Source organism: Onychomys torridus, chromosome 3 (genome assembly GCF_903995425.1).
Source record: "Onychomys torridus chromosome 3, mOncTor1.1, whole genome shotgun sequence".
In the NCBI taxonomy this organism is placed as follows: Eukaryota; Metazoa; Chordata; class Mammalia; order Rodentia; family Cricetidae; genus Onychomys; species Onychomys torridus.
In genome coordinates, this window is record NC_050445.1 from 147016543 (window position 1) to 147037357 (window position 20815).

Genomic DNA, 20815 nt, shown 5'->3' on the forward strand with positions numbered 1-20815 from the left:
AGTTAGCATGCCGAGGTCAGAGCTTCTCTTTCTAGAGGCACAGCTAACTTTGACCCTGCTCCTGTTCAGTTCTCACAGCAGGCATCAGAAATTGTGGAGAAAGGGTGAGGGGAAGCAGAGAGACATCCTACATGCACCAATACAAATCCATCATCACATCAGTAGACATATGCTTGCATAGAAGGATAATCAGATGTTATAGCTTTAATGTCAGACGTCACATCTCAGCGAAAGTCACCGTGCTCTTAACATGTACACAAAGTAGCTTGGGTGGTAGAAAATACCAAAGGGATGAAAGGAATCCTAAGTGCACCTTGTAAATACCCCATCTGCCATCAGGTGGCAGGTGGGAAGGTCAGTCGGGTGATGCCCCCAGTGGCAAAATGAGGGAATTGCTCTGTCCTTCTGGGCCATCTGTGGACCAGAGGCACAAGAATGCCATATACCCAGGATCCCTGCTGGTGTCTTAGGAAGGTGGGCCTGAGTTTTCCAAATCTCCAACTCTCAAGAAAATGAAACAAGTATGGTAATAGTAGAAAGACACAGAACACAGAGTCACCACCACTGTCTGGGTGATGCCACCACCCAAGAAAAGAAACATGAGCAAGATAAAAGGAAACACACTGGAACAAAAGGTCACTAGGAGGGAATTTCTGAAGCTCCTCACAGACCAGGGGAGCCTTCCACAGACTGCACATCCACTGCCAGTCATTGAGTTAAGACAAACCAAGATGTCCCTAATGAGGGTTTTTGTTTGTTTGTTTTGTTTTTACATTAAGGTGCATTACATGAGGATGAAAAGGAGGGAACTATTTGTGGAAAGCCCCCTGCTGTACAGACCCTATTGTCCGCTTCTGAATAAAGCTTGCCTGCTTATCCTTCAACACATATTACCAACTCTTCTCAGCATGAACAGCAATCTATAATCTCAAAGTCAGGCCATAGCCTGAAATTATTTCTGTATGAAAACCAGAGTCCCCATTTAACACAGATATGAATATCTTACTATAAAGGACCTGTTTGCAGAAGTGTGGCATCCCTATATTGAAATATTAGGCTATTTTATTAAGTTTCTATTTTAAATATTATTTAATAAGATAGGAACATGTCTACAACCTCTTAGTGAGAGGGGGAAAGGGACATTAGATTATTATATATTACATTCTGAAGTCTATTGTATCTTGTATTATAACACAGATACATACATACAGGTACACAGAAATAAAAACTGTTGGGAAATAGAAAACAACTAACTATTAATTTTTTTATGTGTAGATACAGGTAAAGGTTATTGCATCCTCTCCTTAAATGTCTAATCATCAACACTAAATACCTTTAACATGAGAAAAACCACAAATGGTTTTTAATGTAAAAATAAACACTCATGACTTCTCCATTCTCTGGCATCCTTTCCCCCTCCACTGGGAAGAGAATAAGATGACCTACAAATTAGAAGAACAGTTGAGAGGACTCAAGGCCTGACTGCATGTAACAACCATGAAATAAACACTGCAGTAGATTTGAACAGGATGGGTGCAGCAGCCTTCAGTGTGGGGGGCACTTCCTTCTGGCTCAGTTCTGCTGTTTACCCCCATCAGCAAGTACAGGTTTCCAAGTACAGTCAACCAAGGTTAGACTGTTTTCTCATCCTTTTGTTCTGTGGTGGAAGCCAGCATCTAAAGACATGTAGCCTTTCTGAAATGTTTCTTTTTAGAAAAATCAGTTATGAGCGAAGGCAAAACCAAAGCTCCCTGGTTTTTTAAGATGACTTTACAAAGCAATAGTCTTTCTCATGACATTGGGCTGATATGTCTGAGGTGGATTCTCATGGTATGTCGTGCTCTTCTTTCTAAATTATTTCACATTTGTTTATGGGGAGACTGAGCCACACAGCTGTCCTAAAACACCCAGGCAGGGTTAATAGCATTCTTCCTTCTCTCTTCTCCCTCTCTCCCCCTCCTTTTCTTTCTCCTCTCTTTTTCTCATCCTTCCTCTGCTGGGGGATAGTTCCCAGTGGCTTTTCCCTAGAACCTCAGAAAAAGGAGTAGATTAGCATGGTGCTCCAGCACTCAGGAACACTTTGAATGTGAAGATCTCCAATAACCCCAACTCAGAAAACCACCCCCAAATGTGGACACCGTGGCATAGCCTTTTGTGTAAATTACTGTCATAAGCAAAAGAAGTTGGCATGAGTTAGGTACTAATGACCATGCAGCATCAACCCCTTGCTGGGGCATAGCAGACAGGATGACTTGGGTTACAGAAATGTGGATTATCTCAATAACCACCTTTAGTACATACAACAGTGTATTAGGGGTTTGTTGCTGTTGTTTTCCATTTCAGTCACCAGCAAAACTGTAATAGTGAGTTGGTAGGAAAAATCTTTGGCTCATAGCAAATGCTGAATAACTATGTGTGGGCAAGGAATGGAAGGAGGGAGGGAGAAAGGAGAAGAGAAAGGGAAGACAGACAAAGCAAGAGAAGACGGAAAAATGAAGTAGGAAGGGAAGAGAAAGAGAGGGGAAAGGAGGAGAGGGGAATGGAGGGGAGGAAAGGAAAAGGGGACTTTTAAAGTGATGGTTCACACATGGCTGTTTAGGCGGGAGGAGAGGGAGAGGTGGCGTGGGAAGGAAAGGGGGCTCTTAAAGTCACAGTTCACACATAGCTGTTTAGGCAGGCCTATATACATCACAGAAAAATGAGGATTACTCATTTCTGAGGTCTTTCAAAGTCACCCCCCAGTGTTGTTAACAGTTTCGGGACTCAACCCCTCTCTCTATTAAGAATTCTCTCTGTAGTCAATATAAATCCCTTCTGCTTGATCTTAAGCCCACTTACTCTGGTTCTGTCTCCGGAGGAAATGAACAGCTGATCTCTGCACTTGGCACAATAATTCTTCATACATTTGAAGAGAGGAAGCCATCACCTTGTTGCCATTTTCTCCTGCCCTTAACGATCTGAATTCCCACTGCTTTTCTCCATGGATCCTGCTTTCTAATCCCTTAATCTAATGAAGCATATTAGGACTCAGTTCAGAGTTGGTAAAAATAGCATGTTGTCAAATGTGGGTATCAGTAGACCCAGAACAAACTCTCTGACCCAAGGTGTTTCTGTGCCATTCCTTTGCCATCCTCTGTTGAGCTCGGAGCAAGCAAAGGTACTCCTCTGAGGCCAAGTGATGGAATAGAGTTTGGGCAGGTGCACTCAAGTAGTCACCAAATATTTGCTGACCTACTCAGTAACATCTCACATTGTCCTGGGCACACGGGTGCAAGGAAGACAAAGACACACATGTGTTCCTGTGCTCAGACACAGTCTGCCAGTTTGTGGGTGTGTGTGAGAGACTGTGAGACTCTGTCAGTCGGAGGCTTTCTTATAACATCTGCTCCCCTCACAGTATCCTTTGATTGGTCACTGTGGAAGAGGGTCGTCATTGCTCAGGCACTAGCATCACGGAGTGCCCACACCCGGAGTCAGGGCTGTGTCCAGTTGGTGCTGCCATCAGAGGCCGTGCCTTTTGCTCTCTGTCTTATACATCCTAGGCTCTAGATGCCCATACATCCTCAGGCTTACTATGTTTTGTCATTGCTATTAGAGGTCCTGGGGTTGTCCTTTTCTCATTTGGCTCCTTCTGTCCTTCTCATGACCCCCCCCCCAAATCTGTAAGTACAGTTATGAACTGAGCACTGCATGCTAGAGCATGTACCCTCAACTCTAACACTTCCTTCATAGGAAGATCTGGCTGTGACTTAGTGTCCCAAATCACAGGTGACAACGCTTTCTTAGCGTTCCCAGAATGACACAGACAAACCAAGGATTCTTCACTCTACAATGGAAAGGGATCTTTTGTCAGGTGAAGGCAGAGGGAGTGAGTTATAAAATACATCGCTGGCATCTTTGTGGAGACAACAAGAAGAGATGCAAGTTTTGTGTCACCCAGACGGTCCCTCTGAGGTCTGTTTACATCTTCCAGCCTGAATATGCACCATCATCATTTCTTAAAGTCATTACTCAGAACAACCCCCATGCTGCTTTTCATTTTTATTATCCCCATTTTAGGAACAATTAAATGGAAGCAGATAGCAGTTGCAATGAAGCAAATCATGAGAGGCTCTGATAGAGACAGCAGCCTGTGAGCCGGCTGAGCTGCTCTTCTGTGCCAGGCTATTCTTAATGCATGTTTGTGCAGCTGTCCCCCACTCACAAAGTCCTATAAATGAGCCACTCTGCACCCATTTATCATTATTATTATTTTTACCATTTCCTACCCTTCCTACTTCCCATGCCTATCTGCATATGTGTGTGTGTGTGTGTATGTATGTGTGTGTGTGTGTGTGTGTGTGTGTGTGTGTGTGTCTTTGCAGAGTATTTATATTTAGGATTTTTTGTTTGTTTTTCTTTGTTTTTAGTAACAAGGTCTTACTCTGTCACCCAAGCTAGCTTCCATCCATGATTCTCCTGCTTCAGGCCCTGAGTATTGTGATTACAGGTCTGTGTTACAATACCAAATTTATATTCCTTTTGTCCTACTTCACATTCCTTAATGGCAGAGAGATATTATTGGCTTTCTGTAAATATAATATGTTCCAGAGATCTCTGCTGTTCTAATCTGAATTTCTCTTAACCATTACTTACCAAGGATCCCATTTGAAGGTTCCTAAGAGCAGATTCTCTTTCTGTTTTCTTAAAACAGGTTGAGTCAATACATCAAAAGCATATGTGTTTGGAATATTTTCAGAGGAATACGTTAGAAATGGTGGCAATGATTGCTCTGGGGAGGGTTCCAGAATTTCAGAACAATAGCCCTGGAGAGCAGTTCTGTGACGAGGAGAGGGGTTTCTTTTGACTAGATGATCAATCGGCATGACTTTGACCACAGCAAACATGTCTTCAAGAAGTTACCCATGAAGTATTTGACTATAAAGTTTCATTTCATCTGTATAACGGCTTCACATAAAAGCCTGTTTCACTAAAGGGAAATGGACTGGGTAATACCAGCCACTCATCCTGGCTTACCCAGCTGATAAATGGCAGTGTGGGGGACTGAATGTAGTTCTTTCTGACTTCCGAAACCATAAACTAGCTGTGTTGACCTGAAGTCGTTCCAAAGGAACCAAATTTATAAGCCGCTGTAGGATTACTTTTAAAAACCAAAGGATGTCATGAAATCCATCACACAGTTCACACCCACAACATAATACTGCAACCCCTTGTTAAGGCAGCTGGCAGACCCCTCCATTGGCTACTGACCCCCCTGAACATTCCCCAGTCTTTCACAGGCACAACAGCACCCATTCCAAAGGGAGGAGGCACCAGCTCTCAGGCTGTCTTCTGAGAACCAACCTGTCTAAGGGAAGACTCTGTGTGTGTGTGTGTGTGTGTGTGTGTGTGTGTGTGTGTGTGTGCACTCATGCATGCACAGGTGTGTTAGAAGTGAAATGGTTGGCCAACACCTAACTTGTATAGATTCCTCATGTATTTAACAATGACCTCTGGATGCTCACTTTGAGCCGGGAACTCTCCATAAGGGTTACAATTGTAGGAGTGAAAGAGGTCCTTGTCTCCATAAAACATCCATGGTGCGAAGTGATAAACCACAAACCAACGATCAAGTGAATAAGTGGGATGCTGGATAAGAAGTATACTGAAAAAAAATTAAATTGGACTGTTGTGACAGAGCAGCTGGGTGACTACTTCAGCACAGGTCACTGGGGGAAGGCTTTCTGGGGACACTTTATTTACCTAAATTACAAGAACAAGAATGCCACCCACGCCCTTGGAGCTGCCATGCTCCCAAACATCCCGAGTTTCTCTTTATTTACAGTATGAATCTGTACTGCCTAGAGCTGTAGAGGGTCTAGATTGTTTTTATTTTTGCTTTTATTTTAATGCTATCATATAAGAAATGAAGAAAGCAATCAAGAAAAGTGAACTAGGGGGCTGGAGAGATGGCTCAGAGGTTAAGAGCACTGGCTACTCTTCCAGAGGTCCTGAGTTCAACTCCCAACAACCACATGGTGGCTCGCAACCATCTGTAATGAGATCTGGTGCCCTCTTCTGACCTGCAGGGACACATGCAGACAGAACATCTTATACATAATAAATAAATCTTAAAAAAAAAAAAGTGGGTCTTCCCACTTCATATTGAAAGGAAGAAAGAAAGAAAGAAAGAGAGAGAGAGAGAGAGAGAGAGAGAGAGAGAGAGAGAGGGAGGGAGGGAGGGAGGGAGGGAGGGAGGAAGGAAGGAAGGAAGGGAGGGAGGGAGGTGAACTAAGTGATCAGGCCACAGGGTTAGTGGGTGATCAGGCTAGGTGCTGTTGACCTTTCTTCCAAAGACCCAAGTTCCTCCCCTGCTAATTTCGCTAGCATCCCTGCCTTCCCTTTAGAATGCTCACCAGCATGCCTGCCGCTCAAGATTCCACAGACAGTAAGTTCCCATCGACCCCACGGGACCTGGTGAACTGTCACCAGGAACCCTGAAATTACGTCTTGGGGCTGCAGTAACAGAGAGAGAATAAGGTAAAGCCATCCAGCACACAGAGCTGTGCTCTGGGGTGGAGGCTGGTCCCTGCTACCCCTGCTGCCTGTGGGTGACCAGGGCTTCTGGTCCCTGCCACTCCTGCTGCCTGTGGGTGACCAGGGTGGGCTTCTGGTCCCTGCCACTCCTGCTGCCTGTGAGTGACCAGGGCTTCTGGTCCCTGCCACTCCTGCTGCCTGTGAGTGACCAGGGCTTCTGGTCCCTGCCACTCCTGCTGCCTGTGAGTGACCAGGGCTTCTGGTCCCTGCCACTCCTGCTGCCTGCGAGTGACCAGGACTTTTGATTTGGGAGCTGCATAGTCCTGTAAATTCAACTATCACTAAGCACCTTTTCTCAGAAATGTATCCTGGTTTAACTAATTTGATATGCAAACGTTCTAGTTTGTAGTATAACCCCTCCCCGTCTGCTTAGCAAAAAGGTTAGCCACAAAATTTCTTTAAAAAGTGAGTTCCTTTGGTGCATTTAAAGTATGATCTATAAAAACTCAATTTACATGAGGATTTTATTCCTCCTTTTAAAAAAGAAAACAGCCATTATATCAAGGGCAATAGCATAAACTTGGACTCTTAATGATGGATTTTGGACTCTCTTATTATATAATGGCTCTCATTCATTCCACACATATTTATTGAACTGTTTTATGCAATGCACATATCCAGATTGCTCTATGGACACAATGATAGGAAGAAAGACCAGCCTCTGCCCTCTAGAGCATACAGGCTCATAATCCCCACTCAGTGCTCCCCACTCAGTGCGGCTATGATGAGGCTGCAGCAGCGGTATGAAGCAAAGCTGGGGGCATGTGGGATAAGACAATACACCACATCTGGGATTGGAGAAGAGGGCAGCAACATCTTAACTGGGCTTCAAAGAATGCTTGTGACTTGTATAATTGTACAATTCATTCTAGGAAAGGGAAACATGGCATCTTGTGCAGGAAGTAGGACACACCAGGGCGCATTCTCAGAACAGATGGAGCCTGATAAAGATGATAAGGAAAAGATGACAAACCTTGGAGGGTGGACCAGAGCCTTGAATGCAAGAACAGATAAAATGGAGACCTGATCCATAAACTATAACAGCCTCGAGTATTTGGGCCAGAGAGAGAGTATGTAGTTGTGTTTTAGGAAGCTCATTCCAGCAGCCACATGTAAGGCTGATTTGAATGGGCAAAGGCTGGTTTCAGGACAAAGAGGTCCATTAAAGCAAGGTCTACATTTATGAGGTAGAACAAAGGTAGAATTGATACTGCAAATGATCTAACCCTAGAGGGAAGACTTCGTTGTAGAAAGAGGTGAGGGTCCCAGGCCTCAGAACTGGGGGCCTAGACAAAAGAACTCTGCTGGCCTTTGTGTAGTGACTTTTAAGGACAGTTGTGAGAGGCCAACTGCTTGAACCAGTTACCATGATCCCAATACATAAGAGCTACCCAACTGGACAGCTCCTGATCCATGCATGATGTCTCAGTCATTAATAACTCCTCTTTTAGAGATAGGTAGAAATGCCTGTTAAATGGGAGGGATGAGAACACTTCAGAAATAATGGCATCTCAACAGGGGTGGAAAGTAGGTTGACTGGGCCGGAAAGTAGAAGCCCAGGGGCCTCTTCTTTTTGATCAAATAAGAACTCAGTAGGGGCAAATAACTTTAATCATGACCATCAGGTGTGATTTAAATCTTTTTACTCTGATGATATCACAATAACATGATGGGCAGAGGCCTCTCAATATCAATAATTGGGTTTTGAGTTCTACTGGCTGAGTCACAAATGTCCAGTTTACAGATTGACTTTTAACTTAGCTGTCTGGGGCATCATTGTGAGTTTTGGAAAGTCTTGGTGTTAGAGACAGATGGATGCTACACTATGAATACTAAATCTCCTCCAAAGGACATACACTTGAGGTTTGGCTCTTAGCCTTTAACATGATTGGAAAATGATGGGACCTTTAGGATGTGAGGTCTAGGAGGAGGAAGTTGGGTCATCAGGAATGTGTCTTTAAAAGAATATTGGGATCATAATATATTCCTTTTGTTTCACAGATACCACAAGGCGAATGAACAGGCCTTCCCTGCAACATGATTCCCACTATTATCTCAACTATTATCTCTTACCACAAACTGAAGTCTACAGGTTTAGGTGTTCATGGAGTAAAAGTCAATAAACTGAAATCAATATTTTCTGTATAAAAGTTGGTGTGTCTCATTATTTTGTCACAGTTACAGGATGCTGATGAACATACTTGGCTTCTACTCTATTTAGAAGCATGTTGACATCATGAAATCTATTCTCAGCCAACTGGCCCAGAGAAACTATGGACATAGTTTTAAATCAGATACTCAGTGTGCTTTGCATAGAATAAGATTATTATGAACAGAGTGGTCTCATGATAAAAGTATTTTGGGAAATGTTATGTTAAATAAAGTTAAAGAAGCCTCTTTGTTCTGAGACACATCTGAACTTTCAATTGCTAATACATTCTGAGATTCCTTTGGACCGAAGAGCAGTAAATAGCATTTCCCAGTCTTATTTATTTTATTTTCAGAACCATTTGTTGGAGTATTTCAAGGGACAAATGCCAGCAGGATACACCTGCAAAAAAAAGCCAGTGATTACTCTTAGATACTTAACCTGGAATCTAGATTATTGAGTACTCACTGTGTGCCAGGCTCTGCTCCAAGTATTTTATAGATACCAATATATTGAATTCCCATTTTATAAGTAAAGAGCCTGAAAGACTGAGTAATTAAGAGATTTTTTTTCCCTCAGTGTCCTAAATAAGCAAGTGGGTGAGCAGTGATGCCAACGGGAATTAATGTCTAAATGTAAAATTTCAAAGTCTATGATCAGCTGGTAGCAGGGCAGATTCTGAGTAGAGCCCTGTGCACCAGTTTTCAGTTACAGGAAATATTGTCAGCCCTATTGCATGTGTGAGGTTTGTGGGCTTCCTCAAGCACCCTAAGATGTAAGTTCTAACTGGTACTATCTAGTTGGTTTCTTCAGCAAATTAATTTGTTGGTTTGTGTACATATCATCTCCCAATAGAACTGTCATGAGTTAGAAAGCAATGACCACTAATAGTAATGAGAACATAAAGAAAGCAACCTTGTAATTAGCCAAAGTGGCAAGAGAATGAAGATGCACGCTTGAGACCTGGCTTCTCCTGCATTCTCCAATCTCTTGCTCTGGATGCCTAGAGATGCAAACCAAGAGGCTGTTTTCCATTAAGGTGTATTGCTGTTAGGTCAGGTCAGGACCTCACACCTGCCTCTCTACTCAGCTCAAAGATTGCCAAAGACATGTCCTACCCTTTCCCACTTCCTCTCCTTGTTCAGAAGGATTATCACCAGCTTCGGATGCATCTGGTAGCCATCTTCACTGAAGGACAGGTTTCTCCCCTCAAAAGTGACATTGATCAGATACCTGTAATGATAAAATTACAGGAAGGTTAAAATATGAAAAGAAATTGAAAGCAGAAGGTAGTTAAGTTTACAGAAAGATATATGGAGACAGACGACCAGTAGATAGGGACACAGACAAACCTTAGTCAACTGGCGCTCTTCAAATTTCTATTGAATATGCAATACCCATCTAAATTTCACAATAGGAATCATTTAAAAAAAATCAGAATTTGAAATAAAGAGTTCATTTGAGTTCAGTCAAAGGCTCTGACTTTTACCAAATAATTAAGAAAAAATATTTAATTTAAATTGTATGTATGCATATTTGTCTGCATGTGTGTGTGTGTGGGGGGGGTATATGCACATGTGTGCAGGTGCCTGCAGAGACTAGAAGGTAGCACTGGGTCCCCTGGAGCTGTAGTTACAGGTGGTTTATAAGCTACCCAAAATAGGTTCTAGGAATTGAAATTGGGTCCTCAATAAGGACAGCACATGCTCTTACCTGCTGAGTAGTCTCTCATTTACACTTTTGAGCTCACGCCTCCCCCCCCCCATCTGCAAAAAGTCTGGTAATAGAAAGATCTCCTAATTAAGTCTGTAAGCTTAAATGAGGCAACTAGGTTAAGCACTTACCATAGGGTCTAGTGCATAGTAAGTGCTCATTAAGTGTTAACAATTATTATTCAAAAAAGGAGGTGGAATAAAGGGTGGAGGAGATAGACAAGAAAAGAAAATGGCCATGTACCAAGACAACTTTCTGCCAAAAAAAGGTAGCATGTAGGCGCTTAGGGTCTGTCTCCACCCCCAAATATGCACATTCTTTAAATTCTTACTAAGGTCTTGCTCAGCCCTTGTTTGTAAGACTGCCTGAGTGTGGGGCCAAAGTATCTGGAACCCAGGACTTCTGCTGGTTGCACAGTGAGCAGAAAATACTGAGTGTGGGAAAAGGAAGGGGGGGTGTTTTATACAGTGGTCTGGAGACAGGAGCTTAAATTAGTGGAAGTTCTGGAAGCAACTAATTTCAGACCAATGAAAGGGTTTTCCTGCAGGGCATCCGTTCCCAGCCCACTCTGTGCCTTGCAAGCTGCTGGGTCTAAGAAGCAGCTCCTTTACTGGGAGTCCCCATTGGCCTGCTCATTACAAGTGCATTAGTGCAACTGGATTGATAGCAATTAATGCCCCTTTACCATCAAGGCCCACAGAATCAATAAGGACAAGTTCTGTGCTCACATGACATGCTCCTCCAGCACTGTGGGCCTGACTACTTGTGAGATGAGCCCATGCTAAGAAGCAAATGAGGCATCTTATGAGCAGTGGAGAGGCAGCTCAAAGGATCCTCTTCTAGCTCTTCTTCCATACACCTGGGAAAGTTGCTTCTTGCAGGTTATGTTAGGTTAAGCATGGTTGCAGGGATGTGGATCTTTGTAGCAATTGAAAAGATGTCTATGCAGCATGGACCTCCGGGACACTTCTCTTTCTAGGACTGTCTTGGGTTGCTATACCTGCCATGTCCCTGCAGCTTTTGAGATACAGCTGAGAGCACAGAAGATTCCAAAAGAATAGAAATGCCCAGAATTTTGAACTGAGACTTTTCAAGTTGGCTAGCTTGTTGCTTCATGCAATTGATGCTTTCTCTCTACAGTATCATTGAGTTGTTTCTTTGGGCTTCTTTTGAATGTACCTATCGATGGGGGACATACTATGGAGTCCTCCACCCTCAAGGCAGCTATCTCACGATTCTGTCCTATTTAAAGCCGATTTTCACTCCTTTGCAACTCTTCAAAACTTATTTCCTCTTGAGATACTTTCTGGTCTTAGTCTAGTCCTTCTTTTTTCTGAGCATTCTTCAAGTATTTGAAGACATGTGTCAAACATCCCTTATAAAAATCTATATCAATCTGTGAAGAAACCCTAAGCTCATTTGCTTCTATTCTATAATTCAATGTTATGGATTAGGAAAGAGAAACCTTAAATTATTTTCTCAATGTTATGTCATTAATTTTGTTCAGGAGTAATACTTTAAGCAACATCCTAGGCTCCACAACCTTTCTACCAAACCACCCTTATTCTCATAGCAACATGAGATTCAACATCTCCTGTCCCTTTATATGTCCATCATACGCCATGGCCTCAAGCTCCTCCTCTCTCTGAGTACCTTCAGTCTGTAGAGTATAGCATCTCTGGCCAACTCGGGTCCCACATGACATCTTCTTCATCCCTTTCTCTGATCCTGACCACACCTTAGCCTAGTCAGTGTGTTTTCCCTGAGTTCATCACCACTTTGAAGATGATATCCAGGTTTCCTGTATTTGGCAATAACTCCAAGCCCAACCCAAAACCCTATTCAATGGAAGAGAATTACAAAACTGGCATTTTAAACTAACAAACTACATTAGAAGCATTCGCACCATGAACTTGAAAAATATGTTCTTCCTATAATAGTACTGAACTACTTGGAATTATTTCTGGAGGTCTTCAGAAAAAGATTATGCAACAAAAACCCAGTTTAATCCCATTTCTCTTTTTAAAGAAGGAAGGGAAGATAGGAGGGGGGGATAAAGGAGATGAAGACAAGGGAGAGAAGGGAGGAGGTAAAAAGGGGGGAGAGAAGGGGAGGGGGACCTGAACTACTAGCTTAAGTATCCACCTCTTTACTAGGCATTCCTGTGAATTAGTCTGCCTTTATCTAAAACACGATTAAAATATTTAAAAGGAAGTGTCCATTTCAGAAGGCAATTATAGTAATCCCAGAAATGATTAAATTCCTAAGTATCATGAATTGGTTGTTATATAGCCCCACAAGGACTTTTCTGAAGGGGACAGCATCAGACTGGGAGCATAAATGGAGAAATTTTGAAATTTCAGGAAATCAAGCCCACTTGAAGGCACCATAACTGGCCTAGAGTTAAACATCTTTCTTATTTGGCTGCGTGTCCTGATTTCATGTAGAAATCTTTGCCTTGCTGGCGTGTTCTCCCTCTCCTGTCTCTTGGCCTCATTTCATCTAAGCTCTTGGATGCTTTACATTTACCAAGGCTATTAATAAAGTTTTATGATACTATACAAAATATTCTACAGAGTGCATTTTAATCATTTGTGTCATTCGGCAGCATATAGATTAATCATTTATAGTATGTGTGTTTTCTTTCTGAGAAATTGCTGTGACACCATTTAGCTACCAGGGCATTCAAAAACTTATGCTAGCCCTAAGCAAGGATGGCTTTTGAACAACAGAGCACATTGGTCCACTCTCTGGTAATAACAGAGTGAAAATGATCTTGGCTGAGGTCACTACTCTATTTGTGATTGCAGCACCCAAACTTCAGTTATCGCTCTTTAAAATGGAACTGGCATATGACTTCCAGCTATCAGAGAAAATAGTCACTGTGATGAACAAATGAGACAGTGAATAGTAACACTGCATAAAATGCTATTTTAAATACGAGGTTATAGCATAGAGAACATTCAGAAAAAATGGTGTTAGTATGACATGACTATTGAAAGGCAAGATACCTGCCTAATACTGAGCTTTAGTGAAGGGAAATCCGATAGTACATTTAGAAAGACCAGCCCATAACTGGGCTTCATCTAAAGAACCGAGACTGAATTCCCCATGTGGATGCAATACTAAGTCATAGATCACATGGATAATTAAACTTCCCAAAAGAGTTGAAAATATCCAGTTACCTCTAGTTCTAGGTATGCTTTATTCATTTAAAATATTAAGACTTTGGAACCACCACATAGAAGTCCTGGATAAAAAATTAAACTATAGTAAAGATTCTGAGACCCTATAATCACTGTTTCTCTGCACTTGCTATCCTCATGAACACAGCTGATGCCCATAACATTCTCATCTCTCTGAAGTCCTGTCAAGGTTGGATATATTAAAATTTTGCCCAGTTGTGGTGATATATTGTATACCCTAATAAAATTTGCCTGAAGATCAGAGAACAGAACACGCCACTAGATTAAACATAGAGGCCAGGCAGTGGTGGCATGCACCTTTAATCCTAGCACTTGGGAGGCAGAGATCTGTCTGGATCTCTGAGTTCAAAGTCACTCTGGACTACGTGAGATTGATTCAGTCTAGGAGAAAAAACAGAGCCAGGCAGCAGTGGAACACACCTTTAATTCCAGTACTGGGAAGCACACATGCCTTTAATCCCAGGAAGGGATAGATGAGCGGAGACAGGTATATAAGACATGAGGAGACAGGAACTAATGGATTTTCAGCAGAAGCATCTCTTTCAGCTAGAGGCTTTTTCAGCTGGAGCCTTTTGGGTGAAGTCTTAGAGACTTTCAGTCAGAGGATTCATGGAGTTGGCGAGGTGAGACACGGCAGGGGCTTGTTCCTTTGTATCTCTGATCTTTCAGCATTTACCCCAATATCTGGTACCGGGTTTTGTGTTTGTTTGTTTGTTTTATTAGAAGACCATCTACCATTTGCATAACACATAAAGTTGTTATCTCATAAAGTTGTAGTATCATACAGAATCTGAGCTTGTCAGGACTCAAAGAAAAGTAAAAATTATTCACTGAAAATTCTTATTTTAGAGAGAAACAGATCCCAAGATGCTCAATGGTCTCCCCAAGTGACAGCCACATTCAGGTTCAGAGATCAGATCTTCTATTCTTATGAGTTTAGTATTTTTACATGATACTCTGAAGTAACATTAGTTTTCAAAGCCCCTATTGTGCATTTTAGCATCTTCATAGCCCATGTCATGCTCTAGATTACCTAAATCCCTACTAGAGACTAAATGAACTAAACCAGATTTCCCTTCCTGGTTACCTCCTGGTTGAGCAAGAAACTCAGAATCATTTTTTTTTCATTATTTTTTCCTTTTATTGAATTTTTCTCATGTAGTATATTATAGTTTTCCTTCCCTCCACTTCTCCAAGTTTCTTCTTCCCTTCCCTCCCATCTGAATCCACCCCATTTTCTGTCTCTCATTAGAAAACAAACAGGCTTCTAAGGGGTAATAATACAATACAATATAGTATACTATAGTCTGGTATAATATAAAAAACTAACACATTTGGATAGGACAAAACAAACAAACAGAAGGAAAGGAGCACAAGAAAAGGCACAAGAAACATGCAGATGCAGAGACCCATTCATTTACACACTCAGGAATCCCATGAAAACTCACTAAACTGGAAGCCATAATATATACCCATTTACCGGTAGGGTAAAATGAGGGAAAAATAAAACAAAATAAAAGTAAAAGATGGAAACTCAGAAACTTGATGGGCTCCCAGTCAACACATTTGTTTTACACGGCCTCAGTCACACTCCAGCAGGTTTAATGGGGTCAAGCTGAGGATAATAAACCTGTGCCTTTTTGACTTTGGCTACACAGAGCTCTTACACAGTACCATATAGACTAGACACCTGAAATGATGACCCAGCAGTATGTCTTGTGTGAGAGGCACCTGAAGGAGTTTCGCCATAGTTTGTTAGCAAACCAAGAGTCATGGTATGATGGTAACTTTCTGTCTTCATATTGTTAGAAAGCATTAGCTTTATAAAAAGTAATATCCATTAACGTGATTAACATGAAACAGCATCATCAGCCTAGTTCATCCAATCCTGTCACCCAAAAGAGGTCTGTAGCTTTACTCAGATCAGATGACAGGGTTAGAAAAAGCTTCCAGATATCCTCAACCCTACTTCTTTCCACTTATCACCATGTTTCTAAAGGGGAGGCAGATTTTCAAAACACTGGTCCAATTTTCTAGTTATTAAAAGTAAAGTAAAAAGAACAGAGTTCCTAAAGGAGAACGAATTCTTGACCTACTGCTTACAACTGTCTGTCTCTGAAAATGTTATATTCTGTAACTTTGTACCAGCAAAGTATCTCTAGCCTCTAACATCTTTAGTCCATCACCTACTAAATAGATGGATTCCAAACTTCTGGGTAAGATGGCAGACCTGAAGCTGCCTCTACCTGATCCAGTCAAGAACAATCAACTGTAAGGAAGAGAGACTTTGTTTCAAAGAGAAAAATAGGGAAGAACTTTGGAAATTCACTGAAAATGCAGAGAAAAAGGCAGGCAATGCACCAAGAAGTGGACACAGGGCTCCAGCTTTGGGGCTCCCTGCCTGCAGAAGGAAAACAGAAGCCTCACCAAAAAGGTAAGCTATGCATTCCTGGTCAGGGACACAGAGACCTGCCCTTGAGACAGACCCACAGCCCTCGCAAGCCTCAGACTCCATTGTGAGTTTTGGTAAGATGGGAATTGGAGAAGAAACCCATCCCATGACTTGGAGCATGGAGTGGGTTTCACGCCTTATGTTCCTTTCTGCCCTTACTTCCTGGGATTAAAGGCTCACTTCTTGGGATTAAAGGTGTGATTCACCATGCCTGGCTGTTTCCAGTGTGGCTTTAAACACAGAGATCCGGATGGATCCCTGCCTCCCAAGTGATAGGATTAAAGGCGTGTGTGCCACCATTTTCTGGCCTCTATATCTAGTGGCTGTTCTGTTCTCTGATCCCAGATAAGTTTATTAGGGTACACAATATTTTGGGGAACACAGTACCACCATAAGAAGAGCATAAGTCACTGCTGGAAATGACCATTTCTTCTACACATTTTCCCTGGAAATTGTGAAATTTTTTTTATAAGATCATAAATATGTATTTTAAAACTTTTTTAAAACCAGCTCATTAGAAATAGTATTGAAGGAGGGAGGCCAGGATATTTGTAAATTAGATATTTACATTTATTAATGTTATGCTTTGGTTAAACTGAATAGAAATGTCTTCTTTTTTCTAAATTAGGAACCCAGTTATCAAAATGAATCCTGAACAATCAAATCATTGTAGTGGGTTTGGTCTGGTAAGCTGTGGCCAGTGAATACTTGTCTTCTGGGATCTTAGATGGATTCTTCTGGGACTCAACCCAGAAGAGTGTTCCCATTAGTAATAAAGTCTATGTTCAATGAGAGACTCCAGACAACACCTCCAAATGCTGGTGGGAAAAAGTGGGGAGAATAAAAGAGCTTATAACAGAAAAATGAATATATCAGATATCACACATATAAGAACAGGCCATGTGGAGAGTTTACAAGCAAGACCTTTTCCCCCCGTCAGGCCACCACTGCTCAGTTCTTGGATACTTCAGTCCCTAAATCGGGTGATAAAATTTCCAATGTACATAAATGTCAATGTGTTTTTTGTTTGTTTGTTTGTTTGGCTGATTTTTTTTAAAAGAGGACTTGAAGGAACCTTGAAAATTCTCTGAGGACTATAGTGCCATATACAGCAATATGAAGCCATGCACTGAACAAAATCATTAGAAAATTAGTTTTGTAAGCTTTTTCTCTTATTTAGGAAAAAAATGATAGCTAGTAGAGAACATTGAGAAAAACTAATTTAAAGGTCAAAACACAATATCCATTTATAATTACTTGAGGCAGATTAAAAATAGTTTGTCTTCTAATGAATTAAACATTTTATCATTCTGAGATGGTATTTAATATCATGAATTTATTTTGCAAAGGACTGTTCACAAATAACCGTAAGTTCAAGTTCTGGCTGGTCCATATAAAAATCATTTAAATTCTATTTGTGACATTAAATTAATGAGGGAGATTTTAAAGTATCCTGAAAGGTGGCTCCCAGAAGGCTGCTGTATTTCCTCTCCTCTGCTGGAGGTAAGGAATGCGCTTCATGCCTTTGGGAGTTTGGGGCGAACTACATTCATTTGAGGAGCAAATGGTGACATCAATCACCATTTACTACAAAGGAAAAAAAGTCTCTTCAGACTTGAAAGTCCAACAATGAAAAATTTTGAGAGCCATTACCTGGAATCTGTTTCACAACTAAATGTCATGACTTGGTTTTGTCTGAAATGAAAGAAAATCGGGGAGGATTGTTGAGACTTGCCAGTAATCGCTTCCTGGACAGAGGAGCGCAGAAACCATTTACTTTCCTCCATAAAGCTGTTATTTGTGGACAGTCACCAAATCAGTAAGATTTGGGTATAGGTGCTACATACCCACAATGGAATTCTATTCACCTAGAAAGAAAAATGGAATCATGGGAGTTGTGTCTGTGCCACTAGCTGGGAGGGCTACTGCAATCTGCACCATTCTGCCAAGTGGGTCAGTGTGGCCATCCATGCCAGGTGACAGTTCTCCCTGGACTTACTTATAGCTCTGCCTGAGACCAACAGAGACTTGTTTTCAGCAGTAAGAATGACAAGCAAATGAAAAGGGCTGATCAATGTCTCCAAGAGCTTATGGGGTAAGATGAATGAAAGAAAATAAAAAAAGAAACACAATCAATCAAATGAAGAGGGAAAGTTGATGTATATAATAAAACACAGGCACACATGCACACACAAAGACACACATAGGTGCACAACATACAGTGCTTCAAGTAATGTTGTGACTATGAGGTGGAGGTAGCATATCTTCAATTACCTGCCATGTTATTTTTTGAGTCAGAGTCTCTCATTGATCCAGAAAGTCAATGATCCAGCCAAACTGCCTGGCTAGTGAGTGAGCTCTGGAGTTCAGCTTGTCTGTCTCCCCACTGCTGGTACTACAAGGCACACACCTCCACACCTGACTTGTATGTCAGTGCAGTGCTGTTTACCCAATGAGCCACCTCCTCAGGCTTCTGTTGTTCCCTTTAAAGAGATCATTATCTTATTTCATGCATGTGCTTGTGGGCCTGGGTATATTGTATTCCACATGCATGTAGGCACCTACAGAGGTAAGGATGGGGCATAGGAACCCCTGGAACTGGAATTAGGGGAAGTTGTGAGTGCTGATGTGGGTGTTGGAAACAGGTCCTCTGCAAGAGCAGCAACTGATCTTAACCTCTGAGCCATCTCTCTGGCTCTGCTATTATTATCTTTTAAAAATACTACTTAGAACTTGGAGAATGTTGGTGTTTGGGGGCCATTGGATCACAGCCTAAGGTTCCATACTTACCACTGACCATACAGCTCTGGGGAACCACTGCTGTTCTTTGACCAATTAAGTTCAGAGTCTCCCAACTCCCTGATTTTTGCTTTGTTCTTCATACTACAGTCAGAATATCTCTTATTCCTGTGGCATCCTAAGTTGAGGCTTGAGAACATTTGTTTCTCGCTACTGTGGTTATTAATCCCTGAGAGGTTTCCTGCAGTGGGAAATCATGTAAACAGACTACTTTAATATAAAGTTTCCTTTCCAAAGAATACAAAAGATGAGCTCACATTTCCTTAATTTTAGTCCAGAGTAAATGACTATTCAAAATGACCCCTATTCTGACCTCCTAGAGCTCTGCTTTGAACACTATGTAATTCTCCTTAAAGTCTCTGCAAAGAAGGCACACTCCCCCTTGTGTACGAAGGTATGACACTTCCTAAGGGAACCATCTTTTGACACTAATCAGTGAGGTGAGCAACACAGAAAACTTGTTTCCATTCAGTTCTCTGTGCAGAAACAGAAATGATTCCTCTTCTCATGTCCCACTCTGAGTCACTGTGGATATGGGGAGACCTGGGCCAACTAAGGTCATCAGAATGGTGGGCCTTCCAAGTGACAGGCACCAAGTAACACCAGATAATAATAAGGTCATGGAATTATCTTTTCATTCTAGATCCTTTTCCCATGTTATCCACAAGTTCAATAAAACCCATTTTCTCTTCTGCCTTGTGGTACACTCTATTTTGAAAATACCCAGGATACACTATCCATACCAAGCATCAGGACTTAGTGAAAGAAAAATGCTATTCAAAAGTAAGCTGGACCCTGAGTTCATTGCTTTTTTTTTTTTTTTTGTCAACTTGACACAAGCTAGAGTCTTCAGAGAAGAGGTAACAAACATAGTTGAGAAAATGCCTCCATTAGATTGCCTATAGGCAAGTCTGAAGGGCATCATCTTGATTAATGATTGATGTGGGAGGACCTAGTCCACTGAAGATGGTGCTACCCCTGGGCTGGGGGTCCTACACTCTATAAAAAAAAAGCAGGCTGAGCAAGCCATTGGGAGTAAGTCAGTAAGCAGTTCTCCTCTATGGTCTCTATTTCAGTTCCTGCCCCTGGGGTCCTGCCTTGAGTTCCCATCCTGATTTCCCTCCATGATAGATTGTAGGCTGTAAGTTGAAATAAACCCTTTCCTCCAGTGTTGCTTCTGGTCATAGCGTTTATCACAGCACTAGAGAGTATCTAAGATGCCCAATAAAGCAAATGCTTGTCTTTCTGATACCCAGTTTTGCTCATAAGTTGGAAATGGTACTTAGGAACCATGCCAAAACTAACCAAGCAGCAACTGAGAAAGATTTCTCTAGAACATTCAGCTCTAACCAGAAGACATTTCCTTCCTGTGAACTTTAACTTAAATTGAAAGAAATCTTGGTAATGTAAAAACCCAGGATCTGAAGTACTGTGAGCATGAGAGCCCAGCAAGAGAATGAGGAGGCTCTCTTCTTATTGACCTTAATTTGTTCTTCCCTCTTCAAGAGTCTCTCTCTCTCTCCCTCCGTCCCTCCCCTCCCTCCCTCCCTCCCTCCCTCCCTCCCTCCCTCCCTCTCTCCTCTCTATCACTTTAAAGGACCAATAAAACCAGCACACTGGAAGTAGCATATGCAGTCCCCATTCTCTTGGTAGTTACCACATGCTTAACTTTTACTTAACCATTACTCAGATCTACTAAAGCAGGACAAAAGAAGTGAATGAATTTATAATGAGGCAGCCACAGCTTCCCTTACAAGGGATGGGAACAGAGATTATGAAGAATTGTCACTCACGGGAAATGAGCTATAATTTAGTCTTCTAGCAATGGTTGGCAGATTTCTTCAAGTGGGGCTTCCCAGAAGCCATTATGCTGTACAGGGAGCAGAAGAGGACCAAAGGAGTCAGGGCTATTACAAGGGT

General features: G+C 41.8%; 1 protein-coding gene across 3 annotated transcripts in view; it reads right to left on the bottom strand.

The window, feature by feature from the left end:
- Grin2b (glutamate ionotropic receptor NMDA type subunit 2B) overlaps positions 1-20815 on the bottom strand; it is a 446827-nt gene that overhangs the window by 105747 nt on the left and 320265 nt on the right. For all 3 annotated transcript variants that reach the window (XM_036180998.1, XM_036180997.1, XM_036180996.1), the window contains one exon: positions 9844-9958. In XM_036180998.1, coding sequence (XP_036036891.1) covers positions 9844-9958 — 115 coding nt within the window. The remainder of the gene's footprint in view (positions 1-9843; positions 9959-20815) is intronic.